The sequence below is a fragment of the Dermochelys coriacea genome, chromosome 27, assembly GCF_009764565.3.
Source record: "Dermochelys coriacea isolate rDerCor1 chromosome 27, rDerCor1.pri.v4, whole genome shotgun sequence".
In the NCBI taxonomy this organism is placed as follows: Eukaryota; Metazoa; Chordata; order Testudines; family Dermochelyidae; genus Dermochelys; species Dermochelys coriacea.
In genome coordinates, this window is record NC_050094.1 from 814,126 (window position 1) to 830,653 (window position 16,528).

At 39.2% G+C, this 16,528-nt stretch overlaps 1 protein-coding gene across 6 annotated transcripts in view; it reads right to left on the reverse strand.

Moving 5' to 3' along the window:
• Positions 1–16,528, reverse strand: part of GPATCH8 (G-patch domain containing 8) — a 97,268-nt gene that overhangs the window by 22,658 nt on the left and 58,082 nt on the right. For 3 of the 6 annotated variants that reach the window (XM_038385332.2, XM_038385331.2, XM_038385333.2), the window contains 3 exons: positions 14,043–14,110; positions 13,482–13,568; positions 2,508–2,651 (listed from right to left, as the gene is read on the reverse strand). In XM_038385332.2, the coding sequence (XP_038241260.2) occupies positions 2,508–2,651; positions 13,482–13,568; positions 14,043–14,110 (299 nt within the window). Of the gene's footprint in view, positions 1–2,507; positions 2,652–13,481; positions 13,569–14,042; positions 14,111–14,896; positions 14,913–16,103; positions 16,149–16,528 lie in introns of all 6 variants that reach the window. The other 3 variants (XM_038385334.2, XM_038385335.2, XM_043503346.1) reach the window with 2 other exon arrangements.

The following is a 16,528-nucleotide window of genomic DNA, read 5'->3' on the forward strand; positions in this document are numbered from 1 at the left end:
CAAAGATGATTCTAGGAAATCTGAACAGTCAATATACCTTTTATTGTCTGGCATCAAAACTACAGACTAGTATTTTAAAAGCTATCCTCATAAAAAGTATCAATCTGTCCCTCAGAAGTGACCCTACCTTCAATTGTAATTAGTAAATGCAATGGGAAATACTAAGATACAGTTATCTACTGCAAGATTCTGTTTCAGATTTACTGCTAAACTCAGATCTCCTTAGCAAGACCACCTGCACCTTAACACTTCACAGGCCAATCTCCTAAATGCAGCTTGATTTCTTCTGCCTTTAACTTTCTATAGATGACTTCCTGAACTGTTTATTGGATGATTTCCCCTAAAAAAAATCTGGAGGCTTATAAACTCCAGGATTCATTCAATACTGGTGTAACAGCTGCAATTACCCAGTGGTGGTATCTATTCAGATGACCACCACCACCACCACCACCAGTTTTTCACCAAAAGCAGAAATCTATTTGTATGGATGAAAAGACTGTGCCAGCATAAAGTTTTCCCCAAGCAGCTTTTACTTCTGCAACCCTTCTCGCAAACTAGTGGTGGACAGTTCTTCCACCAGCATGAGGTTGGCCTGTGCTCTGCAGGTCAGTTTTTCCTTTATAAGCCTCTCTAAGCAGTGGCTGAAACATATACTGTCAATTCAGTCACTCTCCTGTAGATCACAGAATCATAGAATATCAGGGTTGGAAGGGACCTCAGGAAGTCATCTAATCTAACCCCCTGCTCAGAGCAGGACCAGTCCCCAGTTTTTGACCCAGATCCCTAAATGGCCCCCTCAAGGATTAAACTCACAACCCTGGGTTTAGTAGGCCAATGCTCAAACCACTGAGCATTGTTGTTAATTGATCAGATACACTTATCAAGAGCTGCCATTAATATATCATCACACTGAAAGATATGGTATTAAACAGGCCCTCCCTGTTGCCATGCACTCAAATTTCAGCCAAACTGATGAAAAGTCCAAACTATATTAAATCAGAAGGTTGAAACAACTCCATCATTAGAAGTCTAATATGTCCATCAACTTAGTCTAAATAGCCATTGTATAGCTGTTTTCCATAATTCAATAAAAACTCACCAATTTGTACTTTGCTAGTCTGTAAACCTCAATTCACTGCACTATTGTTTTTGGAGAATTGAGGAGGGCTATAATGAGGTCTCATATTATTAAGACTTACTTTTAAAAAATACTGAATTTATTTAGTATCAAATTCTACACGTAAATGAACAAAGTATATTTTGTGATGCATTCTCCTTGGTTTTAAAATTGTATTTGTTGCTCACTTCCTGTTTTACAAAAGTCAGTAATGTACAATACATCTCCCAGTCATCAGCACAAATTAATGATGTTCTATTAGATGTAATATTACAGAAGACCAAAATCCCTTCTCTCTGAGAAGTGATATCTATAGACAGAGTTGTTGTAGCTGTGTTTGTCAAAGTATATTGGAGAGATGAGGTAGATGAGAATAGCTTTTACTGGACCAACTTCTGTTGGTGAGACAGGCTTTCGAACTACACAGAGCTCTTCTTCTTGTCTCTTTCACCAACAGAAGTTGGTCCAATTCAAGATATTACCTCACCTACCTGGGTCTAACTATAGAGACACATTTAAAACAGAAAGTTATGTAATGCCTAAAACTCAATCGATCTAAAGCAGGGGTTCTCAAACTGGAGGTCATGACCCCTCAGTGGGTCACAAGGTGATTACATGGGGGTTGCAAGCTATCAGCTCCTTGGGGCTGACAGCTCCCAGGCCCCATTAAATTAAATTACCCCTCCCATTTTTAATGTATGGGGGGGGTCCACACTCAGAGGCTTGCTGTGTGAAAGGGGTCACCAATACAAAAAGTTTGAAAACAACTAGTCTAAAGTGTCTGAACAGACTAAGTCAGAGGCCTGAACTTTTAGTAATGAACATAAAGTAAGATGTCTATAGATATCACAACAGGCCACATTTTGAAATTCAATCTGTTTCAACAGAGAATTTTTTAGAACTGGCCAACTCAGTGGAGTTACAGGACTCTGATATTACTCCTAATGACTTTTTTCTTGCTGCAACTGCCATTCTTTTAATAAACCTATTATGTTGGCCAGATTCACAATTCTCTATTCCATTTGCACGTCTAGTATGTGAAGCCAGATATCCCAGTTATTGGAATTCACCATAGGGCCTATTACTTGGGCCTCGACGCCCCACTGCTCATTTCAAAGCATTGATGAATTAAGTGGGAACCATACACCTAATCTCCTTTTCAGTCTGACTGCCGCCTGCTCCTGAACATGGTTAGTTCAAAGCTTAATCCCTTGATGCCAGCAGATACATTACTTTCAATGAGTATTCCATTGTTGACAATGGAACACATCTCAACCAAGAGCAACAAGAGGCTTCTCCTGGGGATATAGGGACATTCAAGATATTAACACGCAAGGGCTCTGTAATGAGAATATCATGGTACTTATCTGCAGTGACAGCAGCTGTTTACCTGTTTATGAGCATGGTCATAAGAGTTTATATGGTTGTCAAACTCTTGATGTTTTTGATACTGCTTGTCACAGAGTTCACAGTAAAAGTTTGCTCGGAGGTCTTCCAGGGCCTTGGCAATTGCCTTTTCTTTGTCGACATAATCCTGCAATATTAATGAAAGTCAGTACCGTTAAGTTCCTGTAAAATAATCAGTGAACTGAACAATTCCATTAAGGAAAAAAGCCTTCGTATGGAAACCTTAACATGATGCTGGTTAAAATATAAACATTGTTTTAGAGCAACTTAATGATACACCCAAACTAAAATATATGCGAGTTGTGAGAACTTTAACTATAATTTCTTTTTTTTAAATCTGGCCTTTATATGTTCTACATCAGTAAACAGTATTCTTATAACTAATGCATTTGTTAAGTGGTCACAACCGTATAGAACAGCACCTTCACTGAGAATTTACCATCTAGAATGTGTGGTTCTGTAGCTGGAGCTGACAAAATGTTTAGTACAACTACTTAATAAACCCACCTTATGGCTGCAAATGAAGTGCATCAGATGAGCTGAGCTCACATGAGAAAAAAACAATTCAAATTTCCAAGCCAATTTATAAAATAATTTTAAAACTGGCAGCTACTACTTCACATAAAGCTAAGATCAAAATGCCGACTGAACTTCCTTAACCCACCCAAAGATCAATCTCGCTGCTGTGGAATAGAAAACTCCATCTACAAGTACTGACATTCTCTCCGTTTTGAGGGATACCTGGAGCTTTTCTATCTAATCTTAAGTGGTACGTAATTCAATAAGGATGAATACAAGCACAAACTAAGAACAGCAATGCAGTAACACCTGCAGATCAAGTTCATCCCTGGTGCATTTCTACCAAATTCTATTAAATTATACCAGGAATAAGGATGCCCACTAGATTTGGTTAAAACAAGTGAAGTTGTGCCCCAGTAGGGTGATGGCTGCATGAGAAGGTGCAATTTACCAGAAATAGGGAAACCGAATCTTTAAAATGAAGATGTATGCACAGCAATCTCTCCAGCAAAATCAGTCTACAATCAAATGCACATGACTAACATCCCAACAGCGGTGGAGATTTTTTGCGGTTGATATAATTTTAAGTGATCTGTTACCACCCCTTAGAGCGGAGTTATTTTTTGTACTGTGAAAATGCCAAAAGGCTCTGGGTCCCATTGTTCCATTCTCTCCTCTCATAGTACAAATCCTAATAGCCAATTAATCTCATAGCACAAAGACCACGGTTTAACTCCACGGTGCTCCAACCAGGTCTGCTGGGTTCAGCCTATAAAGCGCCTTTCCTACTATACATCCGTGATCTGGACACCAGTTACTCTATGATTAGCCAAATTGGCTGTTGTAATTATTCTGAAATGTAGTTCTGAGCTGGACCTGCTACTGGAAATGAAAGGCCAGTCTGTTACTACCTAAAACCCTGGGCCTACCCATCCTACTTCACAAACCAAATTATTAAAATTGGTACGTTAATACCAATACAAAACCCAAGGATGATTTTAAGGAGTTTTGCCCTTCGGAGCTGAGAAGAAAGTGTTTATTTTAGGGCTGTCGATTAAATTGCAGTTAACTCATGCGATTAACTAAAAAAAATTAATCGTGATTAAAAAAATTAGTTGTGGTTTTAATCGCACTGTTAAAACCAGACTACCTACTGAAATGGATTACGTATTTTGGATGGTTTTCTACATTTTCATACACATTGTATTCTGTGTTGTATCAATCTCCCCTCTGTTTTTTCCACCAAATGCATCCGATGAAGTGAGCTGTAGCTCACGAAAGCTTATGCTCAAATAAATTTGTTAGTCTCTAAGGTGCCACAAGTCCTCTTCTTTTTGTGAATACAGACTAACACGGCTGCTACTCTGAAACCTGTGTTGTAACTGAAATCAAAGCGTATATTATTTTTGATTACAAATATTCACACTGTAAAAATGATAAAAAATAAACTGTATTTTTCAATTCACCTCATACAAGTACTGGAGTGCAATTTGTCATGAAAGTGCAACTTACAAAGGTAGATTTTTTTTGTTTTTTTGTTTTTTTTCCCCCCCCTGCTGTTGGTGATGGCTTATCTTAAGTGATCACTCTCCTTACAGTGTGTATGATAAACCCATTGTTTCATGTTCTCTGTGTGTGTGTGTGTGTGTGTGTATATAAATCTCTCCTCTGTTTTTTCCACCAAATGCATCCGATGAAGTGAGCTGTAGCTCACGAAAGCTTATGCTCTAATAAATTTGTTAGTCTCTAAGGTGCCACAAGTACTCCTTTTCTTTTTGCGAATACAGACTAACACGGCTGCTACTCTGAAACCTTTTTTTGTTACATAACTGCACTCAAAAACAAAACAATGTACAACTTTAGAGCCTCCAAGTCTACTCAATTGTCATTCTTGCTCAGCCAATCGCTAAGACAAACAAGTTTGTTTACATTAACAGGAGATAATGCTGCCTTCTTATTTACAATGTCACCAGAAAGCGAGAACAGGCATTTGCATGGTACTTTTGTAACCAGCATTGCAAGGTATTTACATGCCAGATATGCTAAACCAGGCGTCGGCAACCTTTGAGAAGTGGTGTGCCAAGTTTTCATTTATTTATTGTAATGTAAGGTTTTGCGTGCCAGGGGCTGGCAGTCGGAACCCCAGACTGACAGTGGGGCCAGCGGCTGGGACCCCAACTGACAGCAGAGTGCCACTAAAAATCAGCTCACATGCTGCAGGTTGCTGACCCCTGTGCTAAACATTCATATTCCCCTTCATGCTTTGGCCACATTCCATCACTATGCTGATGATACTCATTAAAAAAATAACGCATTAATTAAATTTGTGACTGAACTTCTTGGCGGAGAATTGTATGTCCCCTGCTCGGTTATATCCACATTCTGCCATATACTTCATGTTATAGCAGTCTCAGATGATGACCCAGCACGTTGTTCATTTTAAGAATACTTTCACCACAGATTTCACAAAACGCAAAGAAGGTACCAATGTGAGATTTCTAAAGATGGCTATAGCTCTCGACCCAAGGTTTAAGAATCTGAAGTGCCTTCCAAAATCTGAAAGGGACGAGCTGTGGAGCATGCTTTCAGATGTCTTAAAGGAGCAACACTCCAATGCAGAAACTACAGAACCTGAAGCACCAAAAAAGAAAATCAACCTTCTACTGGTGGCATCTGATTCAAATAATGAAAATGAACATGTGTCGGTTCGCACTGCTTTGGATGGCTATCGAGCAGAACTCGTCAACAGTATGGACGCATATCCCCTGGAATGGTGGTTGAAACATGTCTTTAGCAAAAATGGCCTGTAAATATCTTTTTTATTTACGCCAGCTACAACAGTGCCATGCGAACACCTGTTCTCACTTTCAGGCGACAATGTTGCCCACTTCTTGTTTACCATATCTACTGAAAATGTAAACAAACTTGTTTGTCTGAGCAATTGGCTGAACAAGAAATAGGATTGAGTGGACTCGCAGGCTCTAAAATATTAGATTGTTTTATTTTTGAATGCAGTTTTTTTGTACGTAGTTCTACATTTATAAGTTCGACTTTCATGATAAAGAGATTGCACTACAGCACTTGTATTAGGTGAACTGAAAAATACTATTTCTTTTGTTTTTTTCACATTGCAAATACTTGTAATCAAAAATATAAAGTGAGCACTGTACACTTTGTATTCTGTGTTGTAATTTAAATCAATATATTTGAAAAATGTAGAAAACATCCAAAACTATTCTATTATAGTTTAACAGTGCGATTAATCATGATTAATTTTTTTAATTGCTTGACAGCCCTAATTTATTTCAAACAAGGCTGATTGGAAACTTTTGAACTAACATATATTGAAGAATAAATTTCCCTTGTGTTACAGGATAAAGCAAGCAATGGCAACATTATTATATCTGATATATTCCCGGTGACTACTAAACTCTGGGGTAAAACAAACCATAAGCACTCTGAAGAGTGAAAGTGCATTGTAGCACCTTGGAAATGACACCTGCAAGAAGTTGACCAGCATAAAAAGAAATTCAGGTTGATTTTCTGTTATACAGAAGGAACCCGTAGTACCACAGAGATTAGGGTTTGCTAGCAGTTCCAAAACTGAAATCCTACTTTTAACTGTTTAAAAATAATGCATCTGTGCTGCATTCAAATTAGTATAACAATCTGTTGGAGAGCAGTATGCTAGACTGTCAATTAGTTTTACTTTAATCAGGTTCTGAATGATAACTAATGTATACGTTCACTTTCGTTAATTACCATATAGTGAAGGTCTTATGTCAAACTAACACTGGTGCAAGAGAGACTGGTACTCAAACTGACATTGGATTTCACAGAAGACTCCTGGTAACAATCCACTTTTCAGCAAGATAGCAACTACCATCTAAGGGATCAGAAGTATCAGTTTTAATTAGAAACAGTGGGCCAAATTCACCACTGGAATAAGCAGGCACAGCTTGACTGAAATTACTGCTAATGCACCTGCAATGCATGTGGTCTTCTAGGGCTTACATAGTTCAAAACATCATGTAAAATTTATGCTGGGTTCAGTCCATGGTGAGCAGTGGTCACCAACCTTTCCCAGTTGTTCCATTATTTTATCCTCTCACAAAATCTGTGAGAAATATTAAGATTATTATATGCAAGAGTACTATACAAATAAGTGTATCCAGTCAAGAAAATGACCCATGATTGAGGGATTCAACCCAGTAAAATTCAAATGAAGGCTTGTCCTCATTTGATATTTATTTATGAACTTGAACCAGGAACGCTGCATCACAAAACAGTAGCTTCACTTACTGAGCTAACACAGATTCTCCATTAGCTGTAAGAACCAGAAAGCCAGATATTCTTTATATCAAATACAGGTTGGTGGATAGATTCTTGCATTCCTTCAACCCTGAGCTATAATCATCATCCACAATGTGCTTATGCGCGCACACATTCTGTTTTACTTATCCAGCTTATACATAAAAGATTTGGGTGCCCATTTTGAGATGCATAGGGCCAGATTTTTCAGAGTAGTTAGCATTTTTAAACCATTTTATATGCTCAAAGCACAGCTTTCAGCTTGAAAGGATTATTTGTTAAAATTGTAACTTCAAGGTTGAGAAGCGGTTTCTTAACAAAGCCTACATTCTGAACTAAAGTAAGTCTAATGCAGTGCTATAATTATGCATTTATTTATTTGAGACGAGAACCCTTGAAGTTCATCTGCACCAGCTACTTGCTGCTCCTCTGAAGATACAGTTTAAATTTGTAACCTCAATTCTTTCCACCACAAACCAGTTGTGATGTCACTAAAAACAAGCTTATGACTCTTTACAGGGAATAAATACCTGGTGCAGATGAGCTCTGAATCCTCATGCTAATATCCTTGAACAGAAAATACAGGAAATAGAAAAGCCACCAGCATACATGCAAAAATGCTTCTAAATACACTGGCTAGGAATTTCTCCAAGAGGAATTAGTTGCTTTTTAATGTCTTGACTCCTCATGTGTGAATTATGTTTTTTAAACTGTTAAAGGTGAGCGTTATACAGGTTGACATATTTCTATAATGCAAGATTAAGTTCAAATATTTCTTAGAGCACATGGGAAAAAATCCTCACTAAGACCTTATTGTTACAAGGTATTACTATTTTTTTTAAAGGGATTTTGAACATTTAGGTAAAAATCTATTCTAAGTCGCAGCTTCAATATGAAGAATGTGTTTACTATCTAAAGACACTGATATGAAAAAAGTAAGGGTTTGAGTCTAGAGCTGTTCAGTATGAAGATGCTAGAAAAGGAAAGCAAAACAACATGAGGTTTGGAGAACAATGGCATTTTAAAGTTCTGCTTCTGAAACCATGTGCACACTTCCTCCCCTGAATCAATGTTTTAAAAAGGTTAAAAAACATCCTGTGGCCAAACAATATAACTCTTCAAATAGTCCTGCTCAGAATCTACATCAGGGAAGGAAATTAAACAACAGCTCTCCAACCAAAAATGAAGCAAGAAACTATCTGAAATTCCTTTGAGACTTCATGAATGGCTAATAATAATGTAGTTGGCAATTACATAATGGCTTGCTCTAAAGCAGTGAAATAATTGTGCTCAGGGAGACTTCCATAGATTAATACAGAAATGCAATAGCCTAGTGATAAAGCATGCTAATAAAACAAATCTGTGTTGGGAGAAACTTGTCAGTGCTCTCAATAACAGTTTCTTAAAGAACGTGCTCTAAATGCTGGCAAAAAGATTTAAAAACCAGTTACAAAGGCAATACACATTCAATTGTAAAAACAATACACACATTCACTTGCGTTTGAAAAGGTAATCGGAAAAACTCTAAGAGCTCTGCTATAAAAACAGAAATGCAGAAAAAGACATTACACAATTCACAGAAGAGAAGAAGGGCTTCCTGCCCACCAATACGTAATGCAGATATAAATTATAGCCTTCAGCTGTTGTTGCCTACAGATCCTTGGCAGCACAGCTGGGGTATATTGTAGGGAAACCAACAACAAGGAAAACAAATTCCAGCTTTTAGTCACACATTGCTTTCTAACAACTAATGTCAGAATTAAACTCCCACTCCTTCTGCTGTGTGTGAATGGTTTTTTGGACAGTATGCCACACCAAAATGGAAGACACATTTTGACTATATTAAAGTAGAAATGTGCCAAAGGGACATAAGGAAATGTACTATTTACTATAATCTGCAAATGACCATTTAAAAACATACTATCCTTTTAAATATGACAAAAGACCTGTTTAACTGCACTTCAGTTCAGAACCAAGGGGTAATTTTCAAAAATAATTAACATGATCATTATAAAAATAAACAGCAAATATCACAGAAGTTCATGTAACAGGCAAGTTAAGGTCTTAATTAATAAAGAAAAACAAAGTAAGATGGAGCATACAGCTATTACTGTTGAATAAACTGCTTTCAGTGCCACCTATCTCACCAATGAAGTGTTAAGTATTTTATAATTGACATGGCTTTGTTTTACTTTAATGCAGTTGGAACTCTGTCCACCACACCCAAAAGCATCAAACTTTAGGTAAAATGGATGCCTTAAATCTAGTATTCTGCTACTTTTCTTCATCCTTAACACCTCTGATGCCCCCGGACAGCTGAATGAGCAAGTTTTCCCAAGATTTAATGTGTTTCATAGGAAATGCACTGTTCCACATCCCTTCTTCTGCTTACCAGCCAATACCCTGGAGACAAAACACTCTCCACTGGCCTCAAAACAGTAAAGTCAGTTGTTGGTCCTGAACCCAGATACACTGCAATGGAGCATGTTCAGTGCCAGTAGGGTAGTCTACTTTTATTATTAAAAAACAGCAGCGCATTGGCTTGCTAAACACAGGCTTTTGCAGACTATATAACAGGAAAAATTCTTGCTTCAGAACTGACACTATAATGTTGTATATTGGCAGCATATAAAAATTCTGCTAAGTAGATGCAATCAATTTTTTCTACACCAGAGCAGTGTTGCTGCCTTCGAATAAAACCAGCATTTATTCAACATTACAGTGATATTCCATTTATTGAGGGAATCAGAGGCAAAACAGGTTTCAGAGTAGCAGCCGTGTTAGTCTGTATTCGCAAAAAGAAAAGGAGTACTTGTGGCACCTTAGAGACTAACAAATTTATTAGAGCGTAAGCTTTCGTGAGCTACAGCTCACTTCATCGGATGCATTTGGTGGAAAAAACAGAGGAGAGATTTATATACACACACACACAGAACATGAAACAATGGGTTTATCATACACACTGTAAGGAGAGTGATCACTTAAGATAAGCCATCACCAACAGCAGGGGGGGGAAGGAGGAAAACCTTTCATGGTGACAAGCAAGGCAGGCTAATTCCAGCAGTTAACAAGAATATCAGAAAGAAAAGGAGTACTTGTGGCACCTTAGAGACTAAAAAAGAATATCAGAGGAACAGTGGGGGGTGGGGTGGGGGGGAGAAATACCATGGGGAAATAGTTTTACTTTGTGTAATGACTCATCCATTCCCAGTCTCTATTCAAGCCTAAGTTAATTGTATCCAGTTTGCAAATTAATTCCAATTCAGCAGTCTCTCATTGGAGTCTGTTTTTGAAGCTTTTTTGTTGAAGTATAGCCACTCTTAGGTCTGTGATCGAGTGACCAGAGAGATTGAAGTGTTCTCCAACTGGTTTTTGAATGTTATAATTCTTGACGTCTGATTTGTGTCCATTCATTCTTTTACGTAGAGACTGTCCAGTTTGGCCAATGTACATGGCAGAGGGGCATTGCTGGCACATGATGGCATATATCACATTGGTAGATGCGCAGGTGAACGAGCCTCTGATAGTGTGGCTGATGTGATTAGGCCCTATGATGGTATCCCCTGAATAGATATGTGGACAGAGTTGGCAACGGGCTTTGTTGCAAGGATAGGTTCCTGGGTTAGTGGTTCTGTTGTGTGGTGTGTGGTTGCTGGTGAGTATTTGCTTCAGATTGGGGGGCTGTCTGTAAGCAAGGACTGGTCTGTCTCCCAAGATCTGAGAGAGCGATGGCTCGTCCTTCAGGATAGGTTGTAGATCCTTGATGATGCGTTGGAGAGGTTTTAGTTGGGGGCTGAAGGTGATGGCTAGTGGCGTTCTGTTGTTTTCTTTGTTGGGCCTGTCCTGTAGTAGGTGACTTCTGGGTACTCTTCTGGCTCTGTCAATCTGTTTCTTCACTTCAGCAGGTGGGTATTGTAGTTGTAGGAATGCATGATAGAGATGATCTTCCTAAAAACACCATCCTAGCCACTATGGATGTAGAAGCCCTCTACACCAACATTCCACACAAAGATGGACTACAAGCCGTCAGGAACAGTATCCCCGATACTGTCACGGCTAACCTGGTGGCAGAACTTTGTGACTTTGTCCTGACCCATAACTATTTCACATTTGGTGACAATGTATACCTTCAAATCAGCGGCACTGCGATGGGTACCCGCATGGCCCCACAGTATGCCAACATTTTTATGGCTGACTTAGAACAACGCTTCCTCAGCTCTCGTCCCCTAATGCCCCTACTCTACTTGCGCTACATTGATGACATCTTCATCATCTGGACCCATGGAAAAGAAGCTCTTGAGGAATTCCACCATGATTTCAATTTCCATCCCACCATCAACCTCAGCCTGGACCAGTCCACACAAGAGATCCACTTCCTGGACACTACGGTGCTAATAAGCGATGGTCACATAAACACCACCCTATATCGGAAACCTACTGACCGCTATTCCTACCTACATGCCTCTAGCTTTCATCCAGATCATACCACTCGATCCATTGTCTACAGCCAAGCGCTACGATATAACCGCATTTGCTCCAACCCCTCAGACAGAGACAAACACCTACAAGATCTCTATCATGCATTCCTACAACTACAATACCCACCTGCTGAAGTGAAGAAACAGATTGACAGAGCCAGAAGAGTACCCAGAAGTCACCTACTACAGGACAGGCCCAACAAAGAAAACAACAGAACGCCACTAGCCATCACCTTCAGCCCCCAACTAAAACCTCTCCAACGCATCATCAAGGATCTACAACCTATCCTGAAGGACGAGCCATCGCTCTCTCAGATCTTGGGAGACAGACCAGTCCTTGCTTACAGACAGCCCCCCAATCTGAAGCAAATACTCACCAGCAACCACACACCACACAACAGAACCACTAACCCAGGAACCTATCCTTGCAACAAAGCCCGTTGCCAACTCTGTCCACATATCTATTCAGGGGATACCATCATAGGGCCTAATCACATCAGCCACACTATCAGAGGCTCGTTCACCTGCGCATCTACCAATGTGATATATGCCATCATGTGCCAGCAATGCCCCTCTGCCATGTACATTGGCCAAACTGGACAGTCTCTACGTAAAAGAATGAATGGACACAAATCAGACGTCAAGAATTATAACATTCAAAAACCAGTTGGAGAACATTTCAATCTCTCTGGTCACTCGATCACAGACCTAAGAGTGGCTATACTTCAACAAAAAAGCTTCAAAAACAGACTCCAATGAGAGACTGCTGAATTGGAATTAATTTGCAAACTGGATACAATTAACTTAGGCTTGAATAGAGACTGGGAATGGATGAGTCATTACACAAAGTAAAACTATTTCCCCATGGTATTTCTCCCCCCCACCCCACCCCCCACTGTTCCTCTGATATTCTTGTTAACTGCTGGAATTAGCCTACCTGCTTGTCACCATGAAAGGCTTTCCTCCTTCCCCCCCCTGCTGTTGGTGATGGCTTATCTTAAGTGATCACTCTCCTTACAGTGTGTATGATAAACCCATTGTTTCATGTTCTCTGTGTGTGTGTATATAAATCTCTCCTCTGTTTTTTCCACCAAATGCATCCGATGAAGTGAGCTGTAGCTCACGAAAGCTTATGCTCTAATAAATTTGTTAGTCTCTAAGGTGCCACAAGTACTCCTTTTCCAGAGGCAATACAAAGAGGTCTACTCCATTTTCCAGTTGAGTGATGTTAATATGAACTCCACCTGTTGATTTTGCACGAATTAGCCCTCTGTGGGCAGGTTCAGCAGAAACCTAAGGGCTATTAAATAGGCCACAGAGACCGACACGTCCTTTTTACCATGCAGGTCAGGGACGAGGCACAGCGGAAGGGGGCAATGTTGTGGAAACTTGCATAGCTGCTGCCCATGCAGTAGCTGTTCTGTAACTAAACAGGGGACCTTCGACTGGCAATGCTGCATTCAGCAGCACAGCATTCATATTAAGGAAAAAAAGACAAAAGCAAAGCACAAGATTTTATACAACCAAGGAGTAACTAACTAGTGCCATCAGCACTGGAGTTGAATGACCAGACTGCTCTGTCCTAACAGAACTAAGTCTCTCCCATTCAGCCCATAGAAACTCAGGCATCAGTGTGTTCATTTAAGTACCTTATACTTCTGCCTCAGCTCTTCGGTGTCTTCTTTCTCCACCTCCAGTACACGCCTCCGTTCAGTGGCATCTTCGGCATAATCAAGCTTAGCAACAAGAACAGATGCAATTACTCCCGTAAATTCTTGGTGGTACCCAAACAGCCAAGAAAATGTCATTTATTCAAGTGTTTAAAAAAAGGAATCTTTGTGAGTATTGTGCTTAACTTTCCTTGCTTTGCCATCCCATTGCCTACAAAATAGTTCATTAACCCTTCAGTGCTGCTGGTTCCCAGCAGGCACATCCATTGCCAGTAATGGGCTCAGTTTTACGGAAACCCAACTCATACAGCCAAGGAATTAAAGAGAAGAGTCCAGGCCTCAAAAGTCAGTAAACCATGGGTAACTAAAGTATGTGTTTTGAGGAGAAAAGCTTTTCCTATAGTTCAGATTTAAGGCAAAGTTTTTCTCCAGCTTTGTTGCTTGAAGTCCTTACTTTTACATCACTATCCAATTGCACTTTTGGACCCAATGTAAATTAAGCAATGCATTTTAGAATAAGATGGATCAGGATCAACTTACCTCCATTTCCATCCGGCCCATGCCCATGACATCATACTTGACGACGATAGGGATGGGATCTGTTCTACCTGTAACAGAAACACACAAACAAGGTGAGAGGCCAAGTCTGCTCCAACAGCTCACTTTACACATTAGGTTTGGGTGGTTAGAGATCTTGCCTTTGAGTGCAGAGACCAGAAAGCTACAGTGAACCAAACAGAAGCCATTCTCACAGCTTACATCCAAACCTGCTTCTTCTCAGCTCCAAACCTGTTAAGGTTAATTGTACTCATTAGACCTTTGGTGCTTATTACTGGGATTCTCAGAACATTAACCACAAGTACATTTTGCATAACTGGTTAATGTTCAACATTGCCACGTCCTGGCACCAGGAGATTAAAATGATCTTTTCTCATTACCCTCATACTATTAGATCATAACCCTGATCTTCTGACCCCTCAGTGGAAAAACAAGTACCAAACATGTTTTATTGTACAACTCAGTTTCCCACCAAGTTTTCCATCTTATTAAATAAAAAAAAAAATGAACTGATGCCATGGTAGGCCAGAATTCTCTCATGAAAAAATGAGCACTAGTTCCAGAACAGGTATTTAATCACAACTTGCTTCCTAATGTTCCCACTAAGAACTGCTCTATTATTTACTGCGTAACCTGTAAGCTGTGAAAAGGACTAGTTGCGAAGAAAATTGACTTTGAACTAATCAGACTATGCTGGAGATTTTTACATATCTTTAATCCACTCATAACCAGCCAAACAAAGCAAAATGGGGCAGACAAGCACTTTACTACCACAGCTTTTTTACATCACAACTTGCACTGTTTGTTGTGATGTAAGCCCACTGAGAAGTACTTACCTTATCCGGTGCATACCTTGAGTAAAAAAACAGAATGTTTACTTCCCTTATTATTATTCTTGGGTTGGTGTAAACAATTGTTTTGTTATACACACAAATACACATATATTATACCTTTGGGCTAAAAGATCTAGTTTTAATCATGCCAAAATTTAAGACACTATTTCAATCCACATACACAAAAAAGGCTTAGTTCTTAAGCCATGTCAGAAAAGCCTCTGATTTACATCAAGTTTCTCTGTTCTCCAAGGGAAACTCTTTCTAGCTCCTTCAAAAACTATTAATCCATGGACCTCCAACTCCACAGGGACATCAGGGAGATCCTAAGGATTGTTAAAGACAGGGGTATTTTTAATAATTAAACTAGGAAACGAGTATGAGTAATTTCCACTTCAGACATGTATTTAGTTTTATATTTATAAAAAACTGCATTTTTAAATTTTTGTATATATGCCAAGAGACCATTTAGTTGGGCACGTTACAAGTCCAAAGATAAAAATGTTTATTAAGCCAGCTCAGCCAACCCAAAACAGCTTTTAGCTATTTAGCTTTCATGTAGATATTTAACAGTAAAATTTTCACCTGGATTAAGTTTCTCTTACGCCCAATGGTATAATAAGTAAGCAGTGACTGCAATCTTTAGCAAAAGGACCAAATTAAAGACCGGTTATAAAAATGACTTCCTAGGTGCAATATCACTTTCATAACGTCTCAGCCAGGGATTTACTGGTAAAAGGTAGACCCAATAGAATGATTGAGAACAAGTGCAAAAAGAATTTATTTTGTTTTGTTTTCCAGTTTTTGTTTTGTTTCTGCAAGAATCATGATCTTTATATGCAAGCTCATTACCTTGGTAAACCCCTGTATACAAACAATGAGTCAGTACTTTTGCCTTCTAAGGCAGTCAAAGTTTTTAAAATTCATAAATTGCAGTAGCAAGTGCTAGTGCCCATCATGTTGGGGAAAATCAGGTTTGGACAGTATTAGAATTTTATGTTTAAACTGATTTTTGGCAGTTCTAACACAAACAGAAACATCCCTTCTTAGCAATACCCTTTAATGAACAAGGATCAAACAAGTGTGCATAAAGAAAGGAAAGGAAATGAAAGACCAAGCAGAAGGATGAAGCTACAACAGAGAAAGTAAGCCTAACATATTGGTGCACTGATGACAAAAGGAGTAATTCAGTCTGAAAATAAAAAATTACCACTGCTAAGTTTACCATCACCACAACAAGTCCAGGATCAAAATGCTGTAAAAAAGAAACACCATTTGTTAGGCAGAAACCTTTAGGGGCAGAAAATAGGCCGTTGGCAGTAGGCAGACAGGATGGGTAAAGGCTTCTTCCTCACCCCTCCATCCCTACTGCCACACTTTATCCTGTGGAGTGGGGGAGATAGGAGGTGGTCAGTTTTGAGCAGCTACTGTTTGTTTTCACAACTGCTCTCGCTTATGATTTAGCAGGTGTTGGAAGATGTTTAGTTCCTGGTGATTAATCAGTTTTAAAAGATGCTGCATTTTTTCAAATTCAAATATGTAGATTTTAAAAATCAAGATCTTGAGGTAATTAAAAATATTTTAAAGGGCAAGAAGTCAACTAGTTATTCCACAAACATATGGCGTGTTCCTACA